General features: G+C 39.5%; 1 protein-coding gene across 6 annotated transcripts in view; it reads right to left on the minus strand.

Moving 5' to 3' along the window:
• Positions 1–19,029, minus strand: part of MYRIP (myosin VIIA and Rab interacting protein) — a 207,020-nt gene that overhangs the window by 27,511 nt on the left and 160,480 nt on the right. For 4 of the 6 annotated variants that reach the window (XM_068204646.1, XM_068204655.1, XM_068204620.1 and 1 more), the window contains exons 9-11: positions 8,739–8,916; positions 7,750–7,845; positions 3,685–4,334 (exon numbers count right to left, since the gene is read on the minus strand). In XM_068204646.1, the coding sequence (XP_068060747.1) occupies positions 3,685–4,334; positions 7,750–7,845; positions 8,739–8,916 (924 nt within the window). The remainder of the gene's footprint in view (positions 1–3,684; positions 4,335–7,749; positions 7,846–8,738; positions 8,917–19,029) is intronic. The other 2 variants (XM_068204636.1, XM_068204663.1) reach the window with 1 other exon arrangement.

Raw genomic sequence — 19,029 nt, forward strand, 5'->3', positions numbered from 1 at the left:
GTCTGACAGTGCTCACCCCTAACCTGGTGCAGGGCGGGAGGGCTGTAATTAACAGGTGGGGTCTGCTGATCAAAGAAGCCAACTCATAATGAGGGCACTTCTTTCACTTAAGCAATTAAGCCCCTCCACTTTGCATCAGAAACTTAAGAACTTCAGCTACATTAAGCAACAGTCATATCCTTCTCTCAGAAAGATGTGAGTCAGTATATAATTATTATTATTACAAATAATACCAACTATTATTACAATTATTGATAATAAAAACAGATAATGATTGGTGGCTTAATTGTCCATTTTTTGTAAAAAGTTACCATTTGAAAAATAATCATTAAAAGCAAGGTTGCACTTTCCAGTTCAGTTCCCACAGAAATATGTCTTTTGTGGTTCATAAGCAATCAGATATTATTTATAGCAGGACTTTGGTTTTATCAGGACACTTTTCATGTCTTGCTTCATGACTGTGTTTATGGCATCTCTACAGACAGCTTAGTAAATGAGCTTGTTCTTTTACTTATCATTAAGCAAAAAATTCCACAGATACAGCACATCTTGGTATCTGTTCTCAAGTTTCCCCTTCTAAGTCACTGAAGACTTCAAACAAAAAATTCTTTCTCAGTCCCAAAGTCGGCATTCTGCTGTTTTGTCTATAATATATTTTTTTAAAAATTCCACAGCATGATCCTACTCCAGAAAGTGGATCCTGAATAAAAAATACTTTATTTTAAATTGAAATTCAGTTATGAGTTATGAGCTGACTGCAGTTTTTCCAGAACATAACTGCTTACAACTCTCTAGACGTACAGCACAGAAAAAAAGGGCTTGTTTTCATCTCACTGAGAAACTTGGAGAGTAGAAAACAAGAAAGCAACTTTCACTATTTGAAAAGTAAAAATGAAATGCCAAGTTTTAGACTGATAAACTGCAATCTTGTTCTACAATGCTGATGAAAACATAATGGTTAACAAATCATCACCTTATTACAATGCAGTAAAATAAGATTATATTCCAATGCAGTAAAGTACTGAAAAAGCGTGTCTTTACTGCAATTGACATATAATCAGTTATTCACTGTCTAGTATCTTGGTTCAACAAGAGTTTAGAAGAGTTTGTATGGTCTCTGCAAACTCTGCATAATCTCATCATGTGTAAAGTTATGCCTGGTTTAAGACCCTGCAGTCAATCTTTTTTAAGTCTATGCTGTCTGCAGTTCTTCACACACCTACATTATAATTTTATAGAACTGTTTATACGCAGGGCTGTCCCTGTTGCAGCCTCAAATCAATCATTTTACCAAGAACAATACATAATTCTGGGGAATATATGAATCTCTGACATCCCTTTAATCTCATTTTCCTGAGCAATGTAAATGATGTCTGGCTAATTCATTTTCATACATTAAATCAGGTTCCTTACACACATGACAATTTTACTTGCTTCCTAGAATTGTTCAACCGTGGAACATTCTTGCTCTAAACTGTGGAAGTCATTCCATTCCTGGTGCCAGCAGTGCTTATTTGCCAGAAGCTGGAGTAAAGGTTCTACAAATGTGAGCACCAGCTGAGAAATCAGCCACCTCTGTGTGTGTGTGTGTGTGTCCAAACACAAACTAAACACATGCAAACCCACCCATATATAAACTCCATAGTGAGAATTTCATTGCTTTGAAAACAGTGGCATGATCTGGAGGCAGATCTGCCTCTGCTTGCCCCACTGAGGCTGAGGAAGCAGGGGAGCAGGAACAGTCTCTTTTAGCCTCAAGGGTAAAATGAAGGGGACAGTGGGTTAGAATTCTGAATCTTGCACTTTCAGCACAACAGAGAGGTTACAAGAGACAAAGCAACTCACAAAAGACTTGGGAAAGAAGAATCATTTTCCACACCAGCTTGCACTTTGAACCACACACTAAGGCGCTAAAGGATGCCATCACAGATGTCTGGGAAGCACCCTGCCTTTCTGACCTCACCTGGATGAGCATGGGGGAGGTTTAGATTGGATATAATGAAAAATTTCTTCACAGAAAGGATTATCCAGCACTGGAACAGGCTGCACAGGGAAGTGGTTGCTTCACTATCCCTGGAGGTATTTAAAAGACATGTAGTTATGGCAGTTAGGGACAACCTTTAGTGGTCAACCCTTCAGGGCAGGGTTAACTGCTGGACTTGATGATCTTAAAAGTGTTTCCACTCTAAATGGTTCTATGATTCTATAATGTCTCCAGGACTTTCTCTGTGAGCTTTGATCTTCCATGCTCTGCATATTTTTTTTTGTGACTAGGAAGCCACAATATGAATACAGACACACAGAGATAGTGGACAAATACACAAAGCCAGAAAGCTAAATGCAGAAGTCTGCATACAAGATATAATCTTTGTGCGGTCCCTGTAAAGCCTTCTAATTCTGCCTGATGTTCTAAGAAGACAATAATGGCCACTGATGTGTTGTAAGATCACATTATATTACAGCATTCTTCCCGTCAAGAACTATTGATTTTAAATATATGAGGACACGGGTATAAATGAATCAGTACAGAACACCCCGAAAACCCACACTCTGTCCTGACAGCAGATGGAATGGGTCCAGAATTAATGACATCCAGCATTACAGCCCTGCTGAAATCCTAGAATCATAATATTGACTTGCAATCAGCTGTACTGATGTTTTTCTATAGGAAATACAAACTAGTAGCATAAGGAAAGAAAAACTATTTGAGGCATCCTAAATTTGGTCGGATAGCTTTAAGACTGAATCAGGCTTCTTGTAATCAGAGGCACAGGGAGAAGACAGCCCTCAGCTCCTTGCTTCAGGCTTATTATTACTCTGCTGCAGCAATGATGCAGCTTCAGGATTTAAGAGGGGTAGGATGTGGGAAATGGAACTGGACAAGGGGTCAATATTCTCCTGAGTTTGTGTGCTCGCACTGCTAACAAAATTCTCGGGACAAGTGGATCCCTTAATATCAGTCCCAGGTCTGGACAAACTCCAAATAGAGGAGACTTCTTGTAATTTAACATCTGTAATTTAAAAGAAATGTTTGCTGTATTCAAGCTGTATGAACAGTTTTACCAAGTTTGAGACATTACAGTCTGGGTTTTTTGTTTGTTTGGGTTTTGTTTGTTTTCTTAATGAATTGACAAATTATTTAAATGAAATGGAAGTAGTGTACAAACACTCACTCTAACACATCAGAACTCATCTTAAGACGACCAATTAAAAGCAGACATCACTTGGACTGGATTTCACACAAAGCCTTTTTTGAACTTCTGCTGCTCATTAGCTTTATCCTTTACCAAAATATTTGTAGACACTGCAGAGCAGATTCCCAGGCATATGAGTTATTTCTTATACCAAGAAAACAGAAGTTAAAAAAAACCCCAACACAACAAAACAAGTGATTAATTAACATTTTTCAGCTGTTGACAAATCCTGAGGGTTTTTTCTTAAGAGTACTGTATTTTACAACATTAACAATGTCTTTGATTGGATGAAAGTGGCCTATTTGAGAAAAAGGTAAAGCCTATCTAACGTCCTACTTTTTCTTCTTCTTATTTAAGAAACATAAGGAAGATAAAGCTCGCAAGAATACCCCACCTCCCACTCATGATTCACATGATATTGCCAGTGTAGCTTAATTGGTTTTGCCCAACTCTTCTTGAGAATGCATTTGGTAAGCTCAGACACAATTACCTGACTTAAATTCATCTTGTTGGCCTTTGCCTGATTCTTTTCTTCACATAAATCTTCAGAGATGGCTTTGTTCTTCTTCCACCTTCTTGATCTCTTTTCTAAATCATAATGGACTCCTTCAGTCTCACTGCTGTCCGAATACTCCAAGCTAGTTGCCTGTGGGTTAAAATTTACATCTAGTTCTCCATGGAAGTGCTTCTTTTCCATTCTGGGCATATCACTTTGAGTTCTGCTTTGCAACCAGAGAAGTTTGTTAGGTCCTTTAGCTTCCTGGGAAGAGTTTACTGAAGATGTTTCCGAATCGGAGAACAGTGTCTCAGTGTTGGTGTATAACCCAGAGGAGGGGGAGGTCACTGCCTGGTACTGATCGTTGCCATAAACCCACTCGGTGCCATACTGGGAATTGGAGTAATAGAAGTCATCTGGCAATTGTCGGGGTCTCCGCCGCAGCTTGTTCAAGGCCACATTCCAGTCATAGTCATCCTCGCTGTCTGAGCCCATCTCGTCATAGGCAGACACAACGCTGGACTCGCTCTCCAAAGCTTTGAACACCTGACTCTTTGGTTTGGCGAGCATTCGAGGACGAGGCAGAGTGACGTTCTGCAAAGCCACCCAGTTTCCATCGGTGCTTTGGAAAACAGAAGGTGGACCTATGAAAAAGAAACAAGAACAACTGTGATCACACTGTGAATGGCTGCTTTTACTTGCCACAGAGTGAAAGTTTCAACAAAACCAACAAACAAATTCAAGTGCTGCTGCCACATGAACTCTTCCATGTTGAGAGCCAAGCTGCCCTACTACTTAGAAGCCACCACTTTAAGTCATGGTGATGACTAAAATGGGAGAGTACTTGGACCAAAGTTTTTTTCTAAAAGAATGATTAGGAAAGACTGATGGAACATAAGCACACAGGTATGTATAAATCCTGAGTTTTGCAAATGTCAGAACTTTGATTCTGTGTGCAATTCTGGTCCCCCACATTGAAAAGGAAAGACGGAAAAAGAATCAGAGAATAGCAACAGATGATGTACCAGGTTCTGAAATGGTGTCCCTTCAAGGAATGATTAAGTAAACCAGAGCTCTGCCATCTAGAGGACAGAAGACTGAGAGAATACACGCTAAAAGAGATGGGGGAATCTCTTCCAACCTAACTACTAGAGGGCATGAAATGAAGCTAGAGAAATCAAGGTCCTAAACAAACAAAAGAAAGAAGTGGGATGCAATGGATGCCAGACCTATAGAGCTTATTGCCTAAGGTTGTTCTGTATTCTTGGAATTATCTGTGATAAAACAGAGATGGCTATGAACATGAAGGAGAAATACACTAGAATTTACTGAATACAGAAAGACACTTCTACCTGAGATGGTAATTAAATTGACAGTTCTAGAGATTCAGAGCCTACTTAGAGGCAGTATGAAAAATACTTGCTTTGTCCTAATCTCTCCTTGACTCTTGCTTATGGCTGCTGTTGTTGTACCCCAGACTAAATACCAAATGAGCTGATTCTATCTGACACAAGCACTGCTGTTCTTGTATCCTTCCACATTTTCAGAGTATGTTTTACAACTCCAACATAAAAACCAAAAGAAGTCAGAAATATGCTCAGAAAGTGCTCTTTAACTCTCATAACTCCAAGAATTGTATTTCTTCTAAATTTGGATTTAATTTCCAATCAGAATTGAAAATTCCCCTCATGGGAAATATGGATGTGTGATGATTCTGCCTTCTGCAGCACTTGAAAAATATATAACGCCGTGGATTTACACAGTAATTCAGACTACTGAATGAACTTTTCAGACTTAAGGATTCCTCCTATGGATTCAAATGTATTATTTTCAGAAACCTATAGAAATACTTAATACAAACCATTAGATATTTCATAATGTAAGCAGAACATCACTATTTTCAAATGAATATAGTAATATCTGGGTCTGTTGTAGAATATAAATAGGCATTTTGCATTAGAAGGTTACAAATACTAGGATGAAAAGAATATTACTTTTTCCCTGGAACTGTTCATAAAGAACATTAGTATGCAGTAAGTTGTGCTTAGTTTAAAAAAACAAAGTCTGAGGGTGCACTACCACCACCAAAACACCCCCATAAAAAAACAAAACAAAAATTAAATTGTAATTAAAATTAGGAGCTATGAGAGTTTTATGACAACTTTTGCATTTCTTACTCATTTGAATCCTTTTGGCTTGTTTTCACTTCCTAAGTTTTAAGTCAATTTAGAGAACTTGAGAAAATACAATTCTTACTCCTGCTTAAAAGGAAATCAAAATAATGCTACTTCTCTTGTAGCAGTGACCAAGCAAGGATATAACTGAAATCAGGTGTGTAAGGAGAACTAATAATTCTTTACTGTAACCCCTGATTTTGGAGAAAAAGAACCCAAACAAGCTATCAAGCATAAGAAACTTCTTGTTTACTTTTCCTAACTATACTAACTAATCTAAGTATAGGGTTCTTCTGAGAGAAAGACCTTTCCTTAAAACATCATTCCTTCAAACAAAGCCAACAGCTCTGCAGGATATAAATCTCCAACAGGAACTGAATTCAGCTGCACCAAATTACACAAATGTAATGGGGAGCCACAAACACTTTTTGTCCCCCAAACCATATCCCCTTATTCTATTTAACAACACCATGTGAGAATCAGTCAGCCAACCTCAGTTAACTGAAGAAAGGACAGGATAGTAGTTGATCACATCTTAGAGGACAAACAGGGTAGAAAGCAAGTGAGACCTCTATATTCAGAAAGCTGACTCAGCTTTATCCCACTTTTATTCTACAATGTCAAGTGCTCCCTTCCCGATTTTCCAAAACAAAGTCACTTACTTGAAAGAATATTTTTTTCACATAATTCTTTGGGCATAAGCTATAATTCATCCATGTGAAAAGGAAAAAAAAATACTTAAGAAGTTTCATTGTAAGACTATTGATAAAGGTTTTTGAGTCACCATTTAAACCAATAGGAACTGTAACCAAAATGAATTGTCAACTACTTTTTGGCTACATGCCTAAAAAGCCCATTGATGTTACCACACCAAACTCTTGGTTGAGATTTCTCTTGTTTTCTGTATCAGAATACAAAGGTGCTTATTACTGCATAGGTGAGACCACATTTACAGATATTACCACTGTCAGGTATTTACTATTAGCTCAACAGGCACCGCAATTTCATCACAAATGTGGTTTTTAGATGAAAGAAGCAGAACAAATCCTCTGTGTAGAGCACCCAAGAAGAAACTGGGTCAATTTGTGTTCTGCTGTGGTTAAGCAATTGTTAAATACTAAATTGCTCAACAGTTGAATGCAATGGGATTCAAGTGGGTGCTTAAATTTAAGCACTAAATTAACTGCTTTACTGAAAATAGGCCTTCCACTAAAATGCTCAGGAGAAAAACACTTCTGACAGTGGGTTGGTTAAGAAATTCACAGAGTAATGCATACTTGGTTAAGTCAGATTTTAGTACTATTTCAATATTAATTTCTTTCAAGGGGAGGAGAAGTTTTGAAATAGTCTAAATTTCAGTCTCCCCAGTTATCAACTGGCATTACAGATAAACAAATTGAACACATGGGCAGCCCCGGTCCCTGGTCACCACCAAACCCAAACACACATTGTAACTGCTTCTGCTTGCCAGTGCCTGGTGAGGCAGCTGTGGGAGTTACAGCACCAGTGAACTCACCCCACAAAAGAGAAGTTTTCTGCTTGTATAGCTTCATGAACCAGTGTGCTAAAGGGGTCATAAGGGTCCTACAGCTGCTACAAGAGTAGAAGCAAGAACAGACAGATTCTGCCATGGGATGGCAACACTAGGAGCCAGGGAATGCTGCTGCAATGAGTTCAGCTCTTGTGCAACTGTAGGGGTAAAAGCTAAACAACTCAATGGTGAGGAAGTTGCCTAGTGCTACACTCCTGTGGCCTCGCAAGTGCTTTAGCCAGAACAAGAGAGGCAATGTAAACAGGACGACCCCAAGAGCAGGAGCCACAACTGCAGAAGCACAGAAAGGGTTAGGTTGGAAGGGACCACAGTGGTTCAGCTGGTCCAACCAACCTGCACATGGCACAGGATTGCATCCAGGTTCTTGAATATCTTCAGTGCAGGGGACTCCACAGCATCTCTGGGCAACCTGTTCCAGTGCTTGGTCACCTGCATAGTGAAGACGTTCTTTCTCATATCCAGGTGGAACTTTCTGTGCATCAGTTTCTGCCTGTTGTTTCTTGTCCTATTGCTTAGCACCACTGAGCAGAGCCTGGATCCACCCTTTGACACCCTCCCTTCAGATACTTATATACATTGATATCTTCTACAGTTACAACCTGTCTTTATGTCATCTAGAAGTAAGCAGGGAATTGCATTCTATCCCAGGGTACTGATTCAGGCAGGAATGGAGCTGATTTGGAAAGCTGCTCACCATCCATCATCCATATTTACATCCATACCTAATGCACGATGACAGAGGTCAGATCCAGGGAAGCTGCTGGTCTGTGAAGTTCTTACTCATACAGCTTCCTCAAACTAGTCTGGAAATGCCAGTGAGTGGGGCTGCACAGAGCACTGCATTTGTGAATTCATCAGGGTTGAAAATAAAGTTGTAAGGAGGAATTCTAAATGTGAATCATTTTAATAACTGGCTCACCATGTAACCTTGTGAACAGTTAACCTGTGCCATGGAAGGGATACAATGGGCTGCAAACTCCTTCAACTGGAGGACAGGTTACCAATGACAAAGAAGGGCCCTTGAGCTCTTGTGTCTTAGAAGCCCTGAAATGTATCCAAACTAATTGTCTAAATTTTGTAGCAGTCCAAAATCAACTTCACAAAGACCCAAATTTTGATTTTTTTTTTTAAAGAAAGTTAAGCAATGACATAGCCCAATGAAATTTCGACATGGCAACATCAAATATACATTTTACATGTGACCTCTGAAAGCACAGAGGTCAGCAGAAATGCCCTCAAGAAGGTCCTTGCTTTAAGTCGTATTTATTCCACATGTGAGTGAGAACCAAAAAAAGAATCATATTCGTACTAGAAATATTTACTTGTTTCATTTAGCCTGTCTACACTCTTCCAGCTGGGTAAAGCAGAGAGCTTGCGTTCCTTCTGCTTCCTGGACTGTCCCTTTTGCTGCCTCCCAAGAGCCTCAGCCACAGATGATGCAGGGTCTTGTCCTTTACTGGCTGTATCTTCACTAGCCAGGGAGAATGCAGACTGAGACCTCTGTGGGATTAAAAATCAGAGAGTGAAATTTAAAAACAGAAGTTAATTGTTCAACTCTTTACCATAATTAGTATTCAGTTACCCATGGAAGTGTGCAATCTGCTAACATCACAAATGGGATTTAATGTATTCAAAAGAATTCAGCGTTAGATTGCTTATTTATGTGCATTTCTGATGCTATGCAAAGAGGCAGGAAGTTGTTTATACTACCATGGACCAGATGGAGAGAAATAATTAAGGTGAAGTTGCTGGGAATGTGCTTGGTGAGGACTGATATCAAACTGCTTTGACTCAAGTTAGCCAGAAAGGGATCCCATTGTGGTGAGACATGATAATCTATTGTTGGATCAACAGGCCATCTGGTGTAACAATTTGCAGAAGTTAAAAATTGAAAAAAAAGCAAACAAACAGCCTGTTCCCCAGAAACACATAGGCAACTCCACTGATTTTAATGCAAAATTCTGTTTGCTAGGACATACATGCATAACACCCAATATGCTGAGCAGTTTTATGCCCTCTTACTAATGAACTCAACTTAGCCTACACTTGCACATCTATTTTAATTCTAGGAGCGTGACATTTCAAGGCATAATAAGGTAAAATACTGTTGTAATTGTTAATTAGCCTGACTGTTTCTGAGGGGGAAGCGACTTGCCTTTGGTTCCACATAAACAGATCAGACATTTTAGTTTTGACCTAGGCACAGAAAAGTCAGTCAGTTACAGAAGACACATTTAAGTTTGGCCCATTTTAAAAAGCTTTGAGTCCTGTCAGTATCCTGCTGATTTCAGTAGAACTCACACTCACATATCAATTCACATATGTAGTTGTAGAAACAAGATTTTTAGAGCTCGAGTCAAGCTGCCTTCCCAGCAGAGTCAGTCGAAGACTGTAAAAGCCAGGATTTCAAGTGGCTCGGCTGCTTTGCACAGGCCAAGTTGGCACTCAAATCTTTGTACATTTTTAGTCATGTTCAAATTACAAATAATGAACTAAATCTGTTACTCTCAAAAGGGCCAGTCTTTGCCTGTATCAGAAGTCTGCTTTGCACTGGTGCTAGCGAGGTAAAGGAGAACTTGACTTTCAGCTACTTTGAAATCCCTTAAATTCACAGGACAGCATAAGCATTGCTGGGAGTCCTGCTGGCTCGAAAGCTGCACTTATACCACTTTCTGGCTGCACCTCCTCTCATCTGAAATGCTCCGCTGTGGGACCCATGTACCATGCCAGAAAATTTAATTACTGCAAATCTTCCTGTATCCTTGGCTCAGCAGTAAAAGGAAACACAATTAAGCACAAGGGTTTAGTTTGGCTTCTGAACTGATGAAGAAAAGCCAGAATTATTACACTAGATATTTTTATATTTTCTATAACTACAATGAATGCACAACTTTGTCAGTCTTGTCCATACGAAGACACAGGTCCTAATGTGATGCATTGGAATGTCTCCTTTCAAATGTAGTGATATAAACTATTCACAACAAGTTTGAAGTAGTTTTACTATAGGGAATCTTTCAGGTGCATCACTTTTACAAGTCAGCCATATTCAAGTGTGTATTTAGTCTGTTCCAAACCTTGAACTAGGTCTTTCACTGAACAAGATCATCTGAATCCTTCTTAACCATGAAAAAGTGATAAAATAAAGTAATTTAATGCAATGCATACAGATACATAAATTGTTTCACAATAGGAAATTTGCTCATGAACTTTGATTTCATACTGGCAGAATATGTGGACAATATAAACAATTCTGACACAAATTTTCTGAGTTTTAACTGTGCTGTGGGGTTCACTTCATTCATTGTAGAGCTAGAACTACCAAACTTGCCATGCTTTCAATAAATAAGGTCTTGCGTCTGCCGCATCTTTTGAAATCTTTGTGTTAAAATTGTTACATACTGGAAGCAGCAAGTTGTTGTTGCTGTCCATGAATATTCTCTCAGGGCACATTCTTTTTCCATGTACATATAGCAAACATGAGAGATAAGAGATGCTGAAGACACAGAAGAAGGAATATTATTTTTCAACATTTAGTGTGAATTTTTGACAAAATCTATCTTGGACTGCTCTGCTAGAAGTACCACCTCTTCTCACTGAGGATGGTTCAATGTCACAGAAGGCTCAAGGACAGAAAAGTAATGGCATGATAAAATAGCTTGGCTGCACACTGACATTTAGATCCTGAAAAAGGGAGATGCTGTTGAACTTGCACTATTTGCTACTACATTTGCAGGTCTCTGTAGTTCTTGTATCTGGAGAGATTGAAATGATCAAGAAGTACCAATGTTCTAATAAGCTCCAAATCAGAAGAATATATAAAAGAAGAGGATTAGGTTATTTTTTGTTCTGAAAGTTAGTTTTAGATAGGGATGGAGGGAGAGATAATAGAGTTGTGTTTTACTCAGACAAGCAGGGGTGGAAAGAAAGCACAAACATTCATCCCTGAGCAGTTCAAATCACTTGTAGCACTGATAATGACACAAAAAAGGAGTGTCAATAGCCAAGCTGGTGTAGGAACAGGACAGAAGCAGATCCTGGCATGAGAACAAACCAGTCTAAATTGACTGTATTTTTCAGAGCACAAAAGCAAATGTTTGTGTACAAGTTTATCTCCAATCAATTAGCAGCTCGACTCATGACTCTATCTGAAATGCAAATGACCTCAAGACCTCCTTTCGTTGTTTTTGCAAATAAAAAGCAAACTAGAAAGTTAGTTATTTGGTGTGAGGCAACACAGCAAATGCCCTCATCCTGGCTGGCACACTTGGCATCAACTTAAACTCAGCCAGCACCACTAACTCCCCAGCCCTACAGCTGCAGCATGGGCTATGTCCTCCTTCCCTGTGGGCCGACTTCACTGCTGCACTGACCTGTGCAGGCAGCAGAAGCACACATTACTGTGCTGCATCAGTGCCTCTCTTCTTCACAGGTAGCAGATCATCTGTAGAGCCATAGGGGATGTCCTTCCCTTGGGGACATTTGTATAGGAAGCAAAACACTAAAAATAAGGGGACAGGCTTGTGAAGCCTGCCAGCGGGCTGATGCTCTGTGTGGTTTCCCTGTGAATGGATGCACAGAGGTACTGGAGCTAGGGCTGGCTACTCTGATAAGCTCTTGGATCACTTTGCTTTGGAACAAGGGATTTTTACTGACCAAATGAAGGAACCATGTCCCTCAAGCTTTATCAACTGCATGCATGCTTGGACTGCATCAAGATCTCAGGGCAGAAGAACCAAAAGTGTCCAAAAAAATACAGGAGTCTAGGTACAGTTTTCAAAATAAGGCAGGAATGTAGGAACTTTGGTTTTGATTTATAAAGTCATGAAATGTCAAGAAAGGAGGTAAAGATACTTGGTTTATTTCCTAGCCAGAAGTTCTGCTTCCTCAGCAAACAATAACCCCAACCCATCTGCCAAGTGCTATTTTAGGTGTATTCATGTGTTATAAATGACAAGGCAGCCCTGTAAATTTGTAGTCAGACACTGCTGGTTTCTGCAGCAAATTGGCGCATCAGCAGATGGCACTGCAGCCCCGCAGATCATTTGCTGTGCTCTGCACACACCCCACAGAGGCAGATGCTGCATGCTGGAGTGCTGGGCAGTGCAGCACAGCTCACAAAATACAGCTGGGGTATTGACAGACATTTCTAGACACCTGAGTTAGATGAGTTCCCTGCCAAATCCTGCCTAGTGGCACCTCCTGTGACATGTTTGTTTCAATTACAGACACATTATTATAATTTCTTAAAAAATCCCTCTTCAGGGATTTCTGTTGCACAGTTTATAATGTCTGGATGGAGAGAACTCAGCCTACATTTTCCACTGAACTAGAACTAAAAGGAATCATCTTATTCATTGATGGCCTTCAATAAAAAAATTAAAAAAAAGACAAAGTGTTTTCTGAATATTAAAGAAGGAAGGAGTGAATAAAAAGTAATCTCATCTGGAGATTACTTAATAAATATAAATATTCCATTTTCTATCAGTAATAATTTACAAGCTCACTCTTCTGAACACCGAATATATAAAAGCAAAACACATAACCAAAAGCAAGAACAACTTTATAAACCATTGTAAAAAATATTGAGTCTAATGTTGATAATTTATAGATTCTTTAACTTGAACAACTGCCTTATATGTATGCATATTTTTTAGAGAGACAACATGAAGATTTTGCAATAAAAGATGAAAAAGTTTGTGTTTTTACCAAGAGATGAAAAAGAATTACTCTTTCTCCTAAAGAAAAACCAAAATGGTAATTCAAAATAGGTTCCAAAAGCATCTGATGGAACTTTAGAACTGGGTCATTCATCTTTTTCCCTGCACTTTCCTCCTATTTCACCTTGTTTCCACCCTGACATTATGCTTCTTTCTGGTATAACTAGTGAAAGAGTAATTTATTCTGCAATTATTTGGAATAGACCAAGGACTGTCCCAGGCCCAGGAGGGACTGGGAACCCCAGGTGCCATAAGGCAGCTGCAGGTCACCACAGAAGGAGCCCCTGCAGGCACAGAGACCTCAACACCCATGCTGAGGGCACATACCTCTGGATTTGGGCAGAAGAATCCTGTGCTGGGCAAGCTCTGATCTGAGTGGCAGATGCTAAGTTGGGCTTTGAGGACTACCTTATTTATTCAGGGAATCAACCTAGCACTGACACATAAACTTGGATGACTTAAATGCTACCTTATTGATCCCCTGTCCTCCCTTGCAAATTCTGCAGCTATGCCTGCAGTGGTGCAGCAAATCCCCTTCACAGCTGTGCTCTGTGAATATAATCAATGCACAGACAGAACCAGTAGGTCTGGTAGCAAATACAGTAGCAATCCCTCGACATTAACAGCTTATGCATCCTTTGGTAAGAAAACTCCCACACCAGGAAGGAGACAGCATGAGCTTGCAAATGATGCCACTCTGCCACAGCCTATTTATCCTGGAAGTGATTTTTGCACTGCTCAAATGTATGCAGTCCAGACATCTAGCAGTGGGAGTGAAATACCAAGGGTTTCGAGCATCTGTTCCTTAGTTAATCTTGTATGTGGCAAAGGATCTGTTAACAACCTTCTAAAAGAGGACAAGAACAGGCAGATGAATACAAGATTTTTTTCCCTCCTAACCACCCCTTGTGGATATCCCAGCCATCAGGACAAACCTTTGAACAGCAGGCTGGGAGAAAGCAAAAGATGACTGGTCCATCTTCTGCAAAAACCTTAGAACATATGTCCTTCAAGGGTCTGCCCAAGCTGGCTTTTTGTTCAGTAGTGACAGAAATATCCTGACCGCAATTGATTGTTTCCATCCTTCTACTGGCCTCTTAGACATCTGATTCCCTTAAAAGCACTGTTCCTTTAAAAAGACTACAAAAATAATTATTAGCTTATCAGGAATGGGTCTGTCAGCAGGATGAACTGCACAGCTGTGTAGTAATATGTAGAGCCACACTTGGGTGCATATTTATTTTGCTTCAGTTTGGATTAGCTAACTTTGATTAACCAGATGGAGAGGAGGGTTCTAAGGGAGAGAGACAAGATATTATTCCTCAACAAACCCATTGCTGGTGGGCATGCCAGTATCTCCACAACATCACCTATAGTGTAAAAAAAGGGGAAAAAAAAAGATGGGCCGACATGTGAAAGTGCTACTGCTTTGTTTGCAAGGAATTTGTAAGCTAGTAATAATGGATATTTCATATCAATCCCAGAATATGAGTGTAAACATCCCTTTATTGTACTTCTGAGGTTAACAATTTAGGGAAGTGCTAGGAGCATAAAATATCATAGTTTGATCTATGTAATGAATTTATGTAAACAAGTCTACTGAAATTTGTGGAACAGAGGACAGATACACCAATGCAACTGTAATCCTCACATGCTTTACAAGGCAGCCTTATGCATTTAACCATTACTGCTCCTCACATGTTCACCCAGAGCCCATTCTTTTTCCCTCCTCCCACACTTTGCATGCTGTATGACATGTCCTGAAAAAACCTAACCAAATGAAACTAAGAACAAACAGGGAAGACACTTCCCAGTTTGAAGACACTGAGAGCTCAGTTAGTAACCCGTGGTGACAGTATTGCCATTTTACTTGCAGAAGAGAAAGAGGAACAGCAAAATCCAGATCCCTGGTTCTGGTGTAGGACAGGAGGATTTTGCTTTGCTACTAGCACACCTCTGTAAGAGTGCTTGTGTATAAGAGGGAAGGGGGAGGAGGTGAGTTGGCACCCATGTTTCAGGTCTAACTACAGTCTTACACAAAAACACCATTTTTTTCAAGCGAATACTCTTCACTAAACACAACTATTCTTTTTTTGTCCATCTCTAGGTGTCTCAGTTCCCTGTGCAACCTTTCATGTCCTGTTCTGATCCTCATCTACAAAGCTGTGCTCAGCACAGCACTCGCCCATCAGAGAGAATCACTGTATCTCCTACTCAACACCAGAGGAAGCCTTAAGTGTTCTGTGTTATTTACTTCTTCCTCTGGCAATATACACCCTGACTTACCCTAAAAATAAAGTAAGGTTTGTCAGACAGCCTAGCTCTGAGCATCCTTAAAACAGGTTTTAAGTTAGACCTGAAAATGCTGCGAAACTCAGGAATGTATTACGATAGCATCTTTAAAACAAAATAAAGCTGAACATACAACATATGAGCTTAATTATTAGGAAAATAATATTATAAAATGAACACCCTTCTCTGTCCTTTCTCCTATTCCCTTTCATGCCTTAAAACCTATCTTGGTTGGCTGATGGCAAATGTAGCTGAATGTAGGCCTGCCTGGGCTCGATCTAGTACCTAGCATCCAATACCGTCTTGGAAGTTTGTCAAGCACATGGATAGTACTGCAAAATCAAAAATCAGTAATCTTATGCTAGAGATACATCTCAAGAAGAACTACAAACTCAAGCTATACAAACAACTTTAGAAGGACAGCGCTGTCACGTTTGCCTTGCACTGATTATTCAGTGACCTGAGCCTTAAAATCTGGCACTAGTTGCTGAGTCAGAATCACACACGAGTTGTACCCTATCGTTCTGCAGCATTGGAAGGAGGGAAATCAACCAGATTACCATGGACAGAGCCTTCTTAATCTGAAATCCAGATTGTTTTTGCAGTGAGATTACAATGTTATAGTGTCACCTGTGGAGTCAGGAGATGCCAGTATTATCTGTAACCTGGAAAGTATTTAGAGGAAGTTGGATCCTCAAATAATAAATATTAATGAAAAAGACCCATTATTTTTAGAGTACCAAGTGCTTTTTCATCTCAAAATGCGCTGTTCTTTCCCACTTTGTGCAAAGAAGATGGCGCTGCAGTTGGCTTCTTTCAAAGGAAACAATACAGTAAATAACCCAAGTTGATGGGCTTCTGGATGTATGCACACCTGCCTCACTGGAAGTAGGTCCCAGCAATACATGCCATGTAACCTTCTGCTGCCAGCTCCTGTATAAAAGTTAAAAGTGCCATCTTCCTCTGACATGACACATTTATTTATTAGACATAAATATGATGTTCCTGATGGAGTCATTGACAGGTAGGAAGTGATGTCAGCTGGGATCTAAAGTGCTATGCTTCAGGCATCTGAAATCGTTCTTCCACTGTGCTGCATGACTGCTAAACAGGATTCCTCCTCAAAAATATTTCCTTCAAACACTTTTGTTTGAGACAAACCTAAAAAGGTACAGAGCACCTGCAAAACCTCCAGGGATTTCCAAAGCAGTGCTAAACCTCAAGCTTGTGGAAACTTCCTTTACTTTAAAACAAATCAAATGGAGAAAAAGAAAAAATAAACAACTTGCAGTACACCGTGGACCTTAAAATTAGCTTAACCAGTGTATTTCTGTTTCCCCTGAGGTGCATCATAATGTGTATTTAATGAAATCCTCCTTTTCCCTATATCCCTAGCTGTTTTATATACTATAAATTATGGATGAGCTTCTGTTTATATATGCAATCTTTATGCTGTAAAATAAAGACCACTAATACAGCACTTAAAACACACCAGGGTGCCTTCACTCCATCAATGTTTAAATGGGATACAATTTGCCAACTGGTTGTTTGCTCTCTTGTTACTGGGCTGGCAGTGATGTATAGTGGGCGAACTGGACTGAGAGAACAGAGAAGCATCCACCCATTGCTCTGCACTCCTCCTATCCCAACACTGCACAGCCTTTGCTTATTGGTAATGAGAAACAGATGGTACCATCCATCTCTTTTTATGAGATGAGGAAATAAAATATTCAGCCCTGTTTCACTATTTTTAGTCCAGGAGAAGGATCTCAAAGAAATCTAAGAGGGAAAAAAAAAGGAGAAGACAATGTCTATAGCTACTAGCACACGTACTACTGCAGTTAAGCAATCAGTACTATAGTTTGGAAGGGGTAAGTGAGGAACTTTAACTTATTTAATTCTTATTTAATTACTTTTTCAAAGCAAATGGTTTTGGATGAGCAAGGAGGTAATGCAGGACTTCCAGAGACCACTGGAAGTTTCTGGCTAATATGGATGAGCTGTACACAAATAGCTGTAATAAAAAGAAAAATTGCTTGGCAGGTGAAACCACAAGGTGATATCTAGGTTTATTACAGGACCCCCTGACTCTGTAAGAAGTGACTTTGGTAATAAAAAGCAATGTAACAATAAACATGGGTTTCTAAAGGCCAGTGTTACAGCATGCAATTGTCCTGTGTTATATATTATTAGTTTCATTGTGCTATCAAAAGCACATGTATTATCTTCTGCACAGAAGACAAAAAAAATATTCCTCTAAGATAAATTTTCAGTTTTAAATTATGAAATTCTGACTGCCTTAAGATTTGCTATCCTTACCTCCCTTTCCCCTGCATGCATGTTTTTCTGTTGTGTTTCTTCTTTCCTTTTATTTAGTCTATCCTGCCTCTGCTAATTTTTTAGCCTGTTACCGAAGAAATACTTAAACAGGGGAAGTTCTAATTAAATAACCTTTATTGGGAAACAGGTTCACATACCTAACTCTGACATAGTAATAGTCTTCTTGGATAGCTTTGATAGGAAAAAATGACAACTTGTTTTTCTTCTTCCTTCCCCTGGGATTCTTGTGGCCACTGTGTCTGTTCACAAAAACCTTGGCTACACTAGGAACACCTGTGCTAATAAATCTGTTGCAGTAGACCCCTTTTTAGCTGTGGTGTGTACTAATATTAAAAGGTTTTTATCATTACAGGCAGATCTCTGCCTAAACTAAGCCATGACACAGAGATCAATGTTAGGATGCATGCACACAAATCAAGAGTTGGGGGTTTTTTTGCCAACATAATGTCATCAGTTAGGAACTAAGAAAACTTCACTTATTGTAGTGGAATCCAAGAAGATTTGCTGTTACAGACTTGGACTCGAGTTCCTGAGAGGCAGTAAGGAGCTTTGCCTGGAATGGCCATAGGGCCTCCCTGCCAGCTCCTGCAGAAGCTAGGTTTTGTTTTGAAAAGAAAAAAAAAATTGCAATTATTTTGGCAACAAAGATAACTTTCTCACACAATATACAGAAGAGAAAGTGATGTGGTTTAGTCCTGCAAATCTACTGACAGATGCATGCTTCCCATTTGTCGCTGGATGGAAACAAAGTGGAAAGTGGAAAGCAAGCTCAGGAAAAGGAATTTGACTTGTTTCAACACTGCTGATGAGAATCAAGCAGGCTGTAAGTGCTCTACATTCACTCTGCACAAATTGCCTTTCAGTAGACTTTCCAGCAGGCCCAGGTTCTGTGACTTTAATTGTGCTATCTAACAGCCTAACATAAGTGCAACTATCTTAACTATAGGAATGACAGGAGCTATACTTCTTTCACAAGGGTGTCTAGTCATGCTAATAAAAATCTCCTCTATTCAGAGAAAAGCAAAAATAACCATATACACACTTCAAAGGAGAAAAGAATAAGATAACACAACCCTACCAAAGCAAAAGGCAGAAACTAAATTTATGGGAGAGATGAAACAAGTCACAGCAGATGGCCAAATTCATTTGTTCCTTAAAACACTCTTGGAAGACAGTTACAACAAATGGTGAAAAATGTGGCAAAAGACCCTGTACAAAGAGGTAGAGTGTCCTTATAAAACAGTGTACACATCTGGATCTCTAG

The sequence above is a fragment of the Anomalospiza imberbis genome, chromosome 1, assembly GCF_031753505.1.
Source record: "Anomalospiza imberbis isolate Cuckoo-Finch-1a 21T00152 chromosome 1, ASM3175350v1, whole genome shotgun sequence".
Classification (NCBI taxonomy): domain Eukaryota; kingdom Metazoa; phylum Chordata; class Aves; order Passeriformes; family Viduidae; genus Anomalospiza; species Anomalospiza imberbis.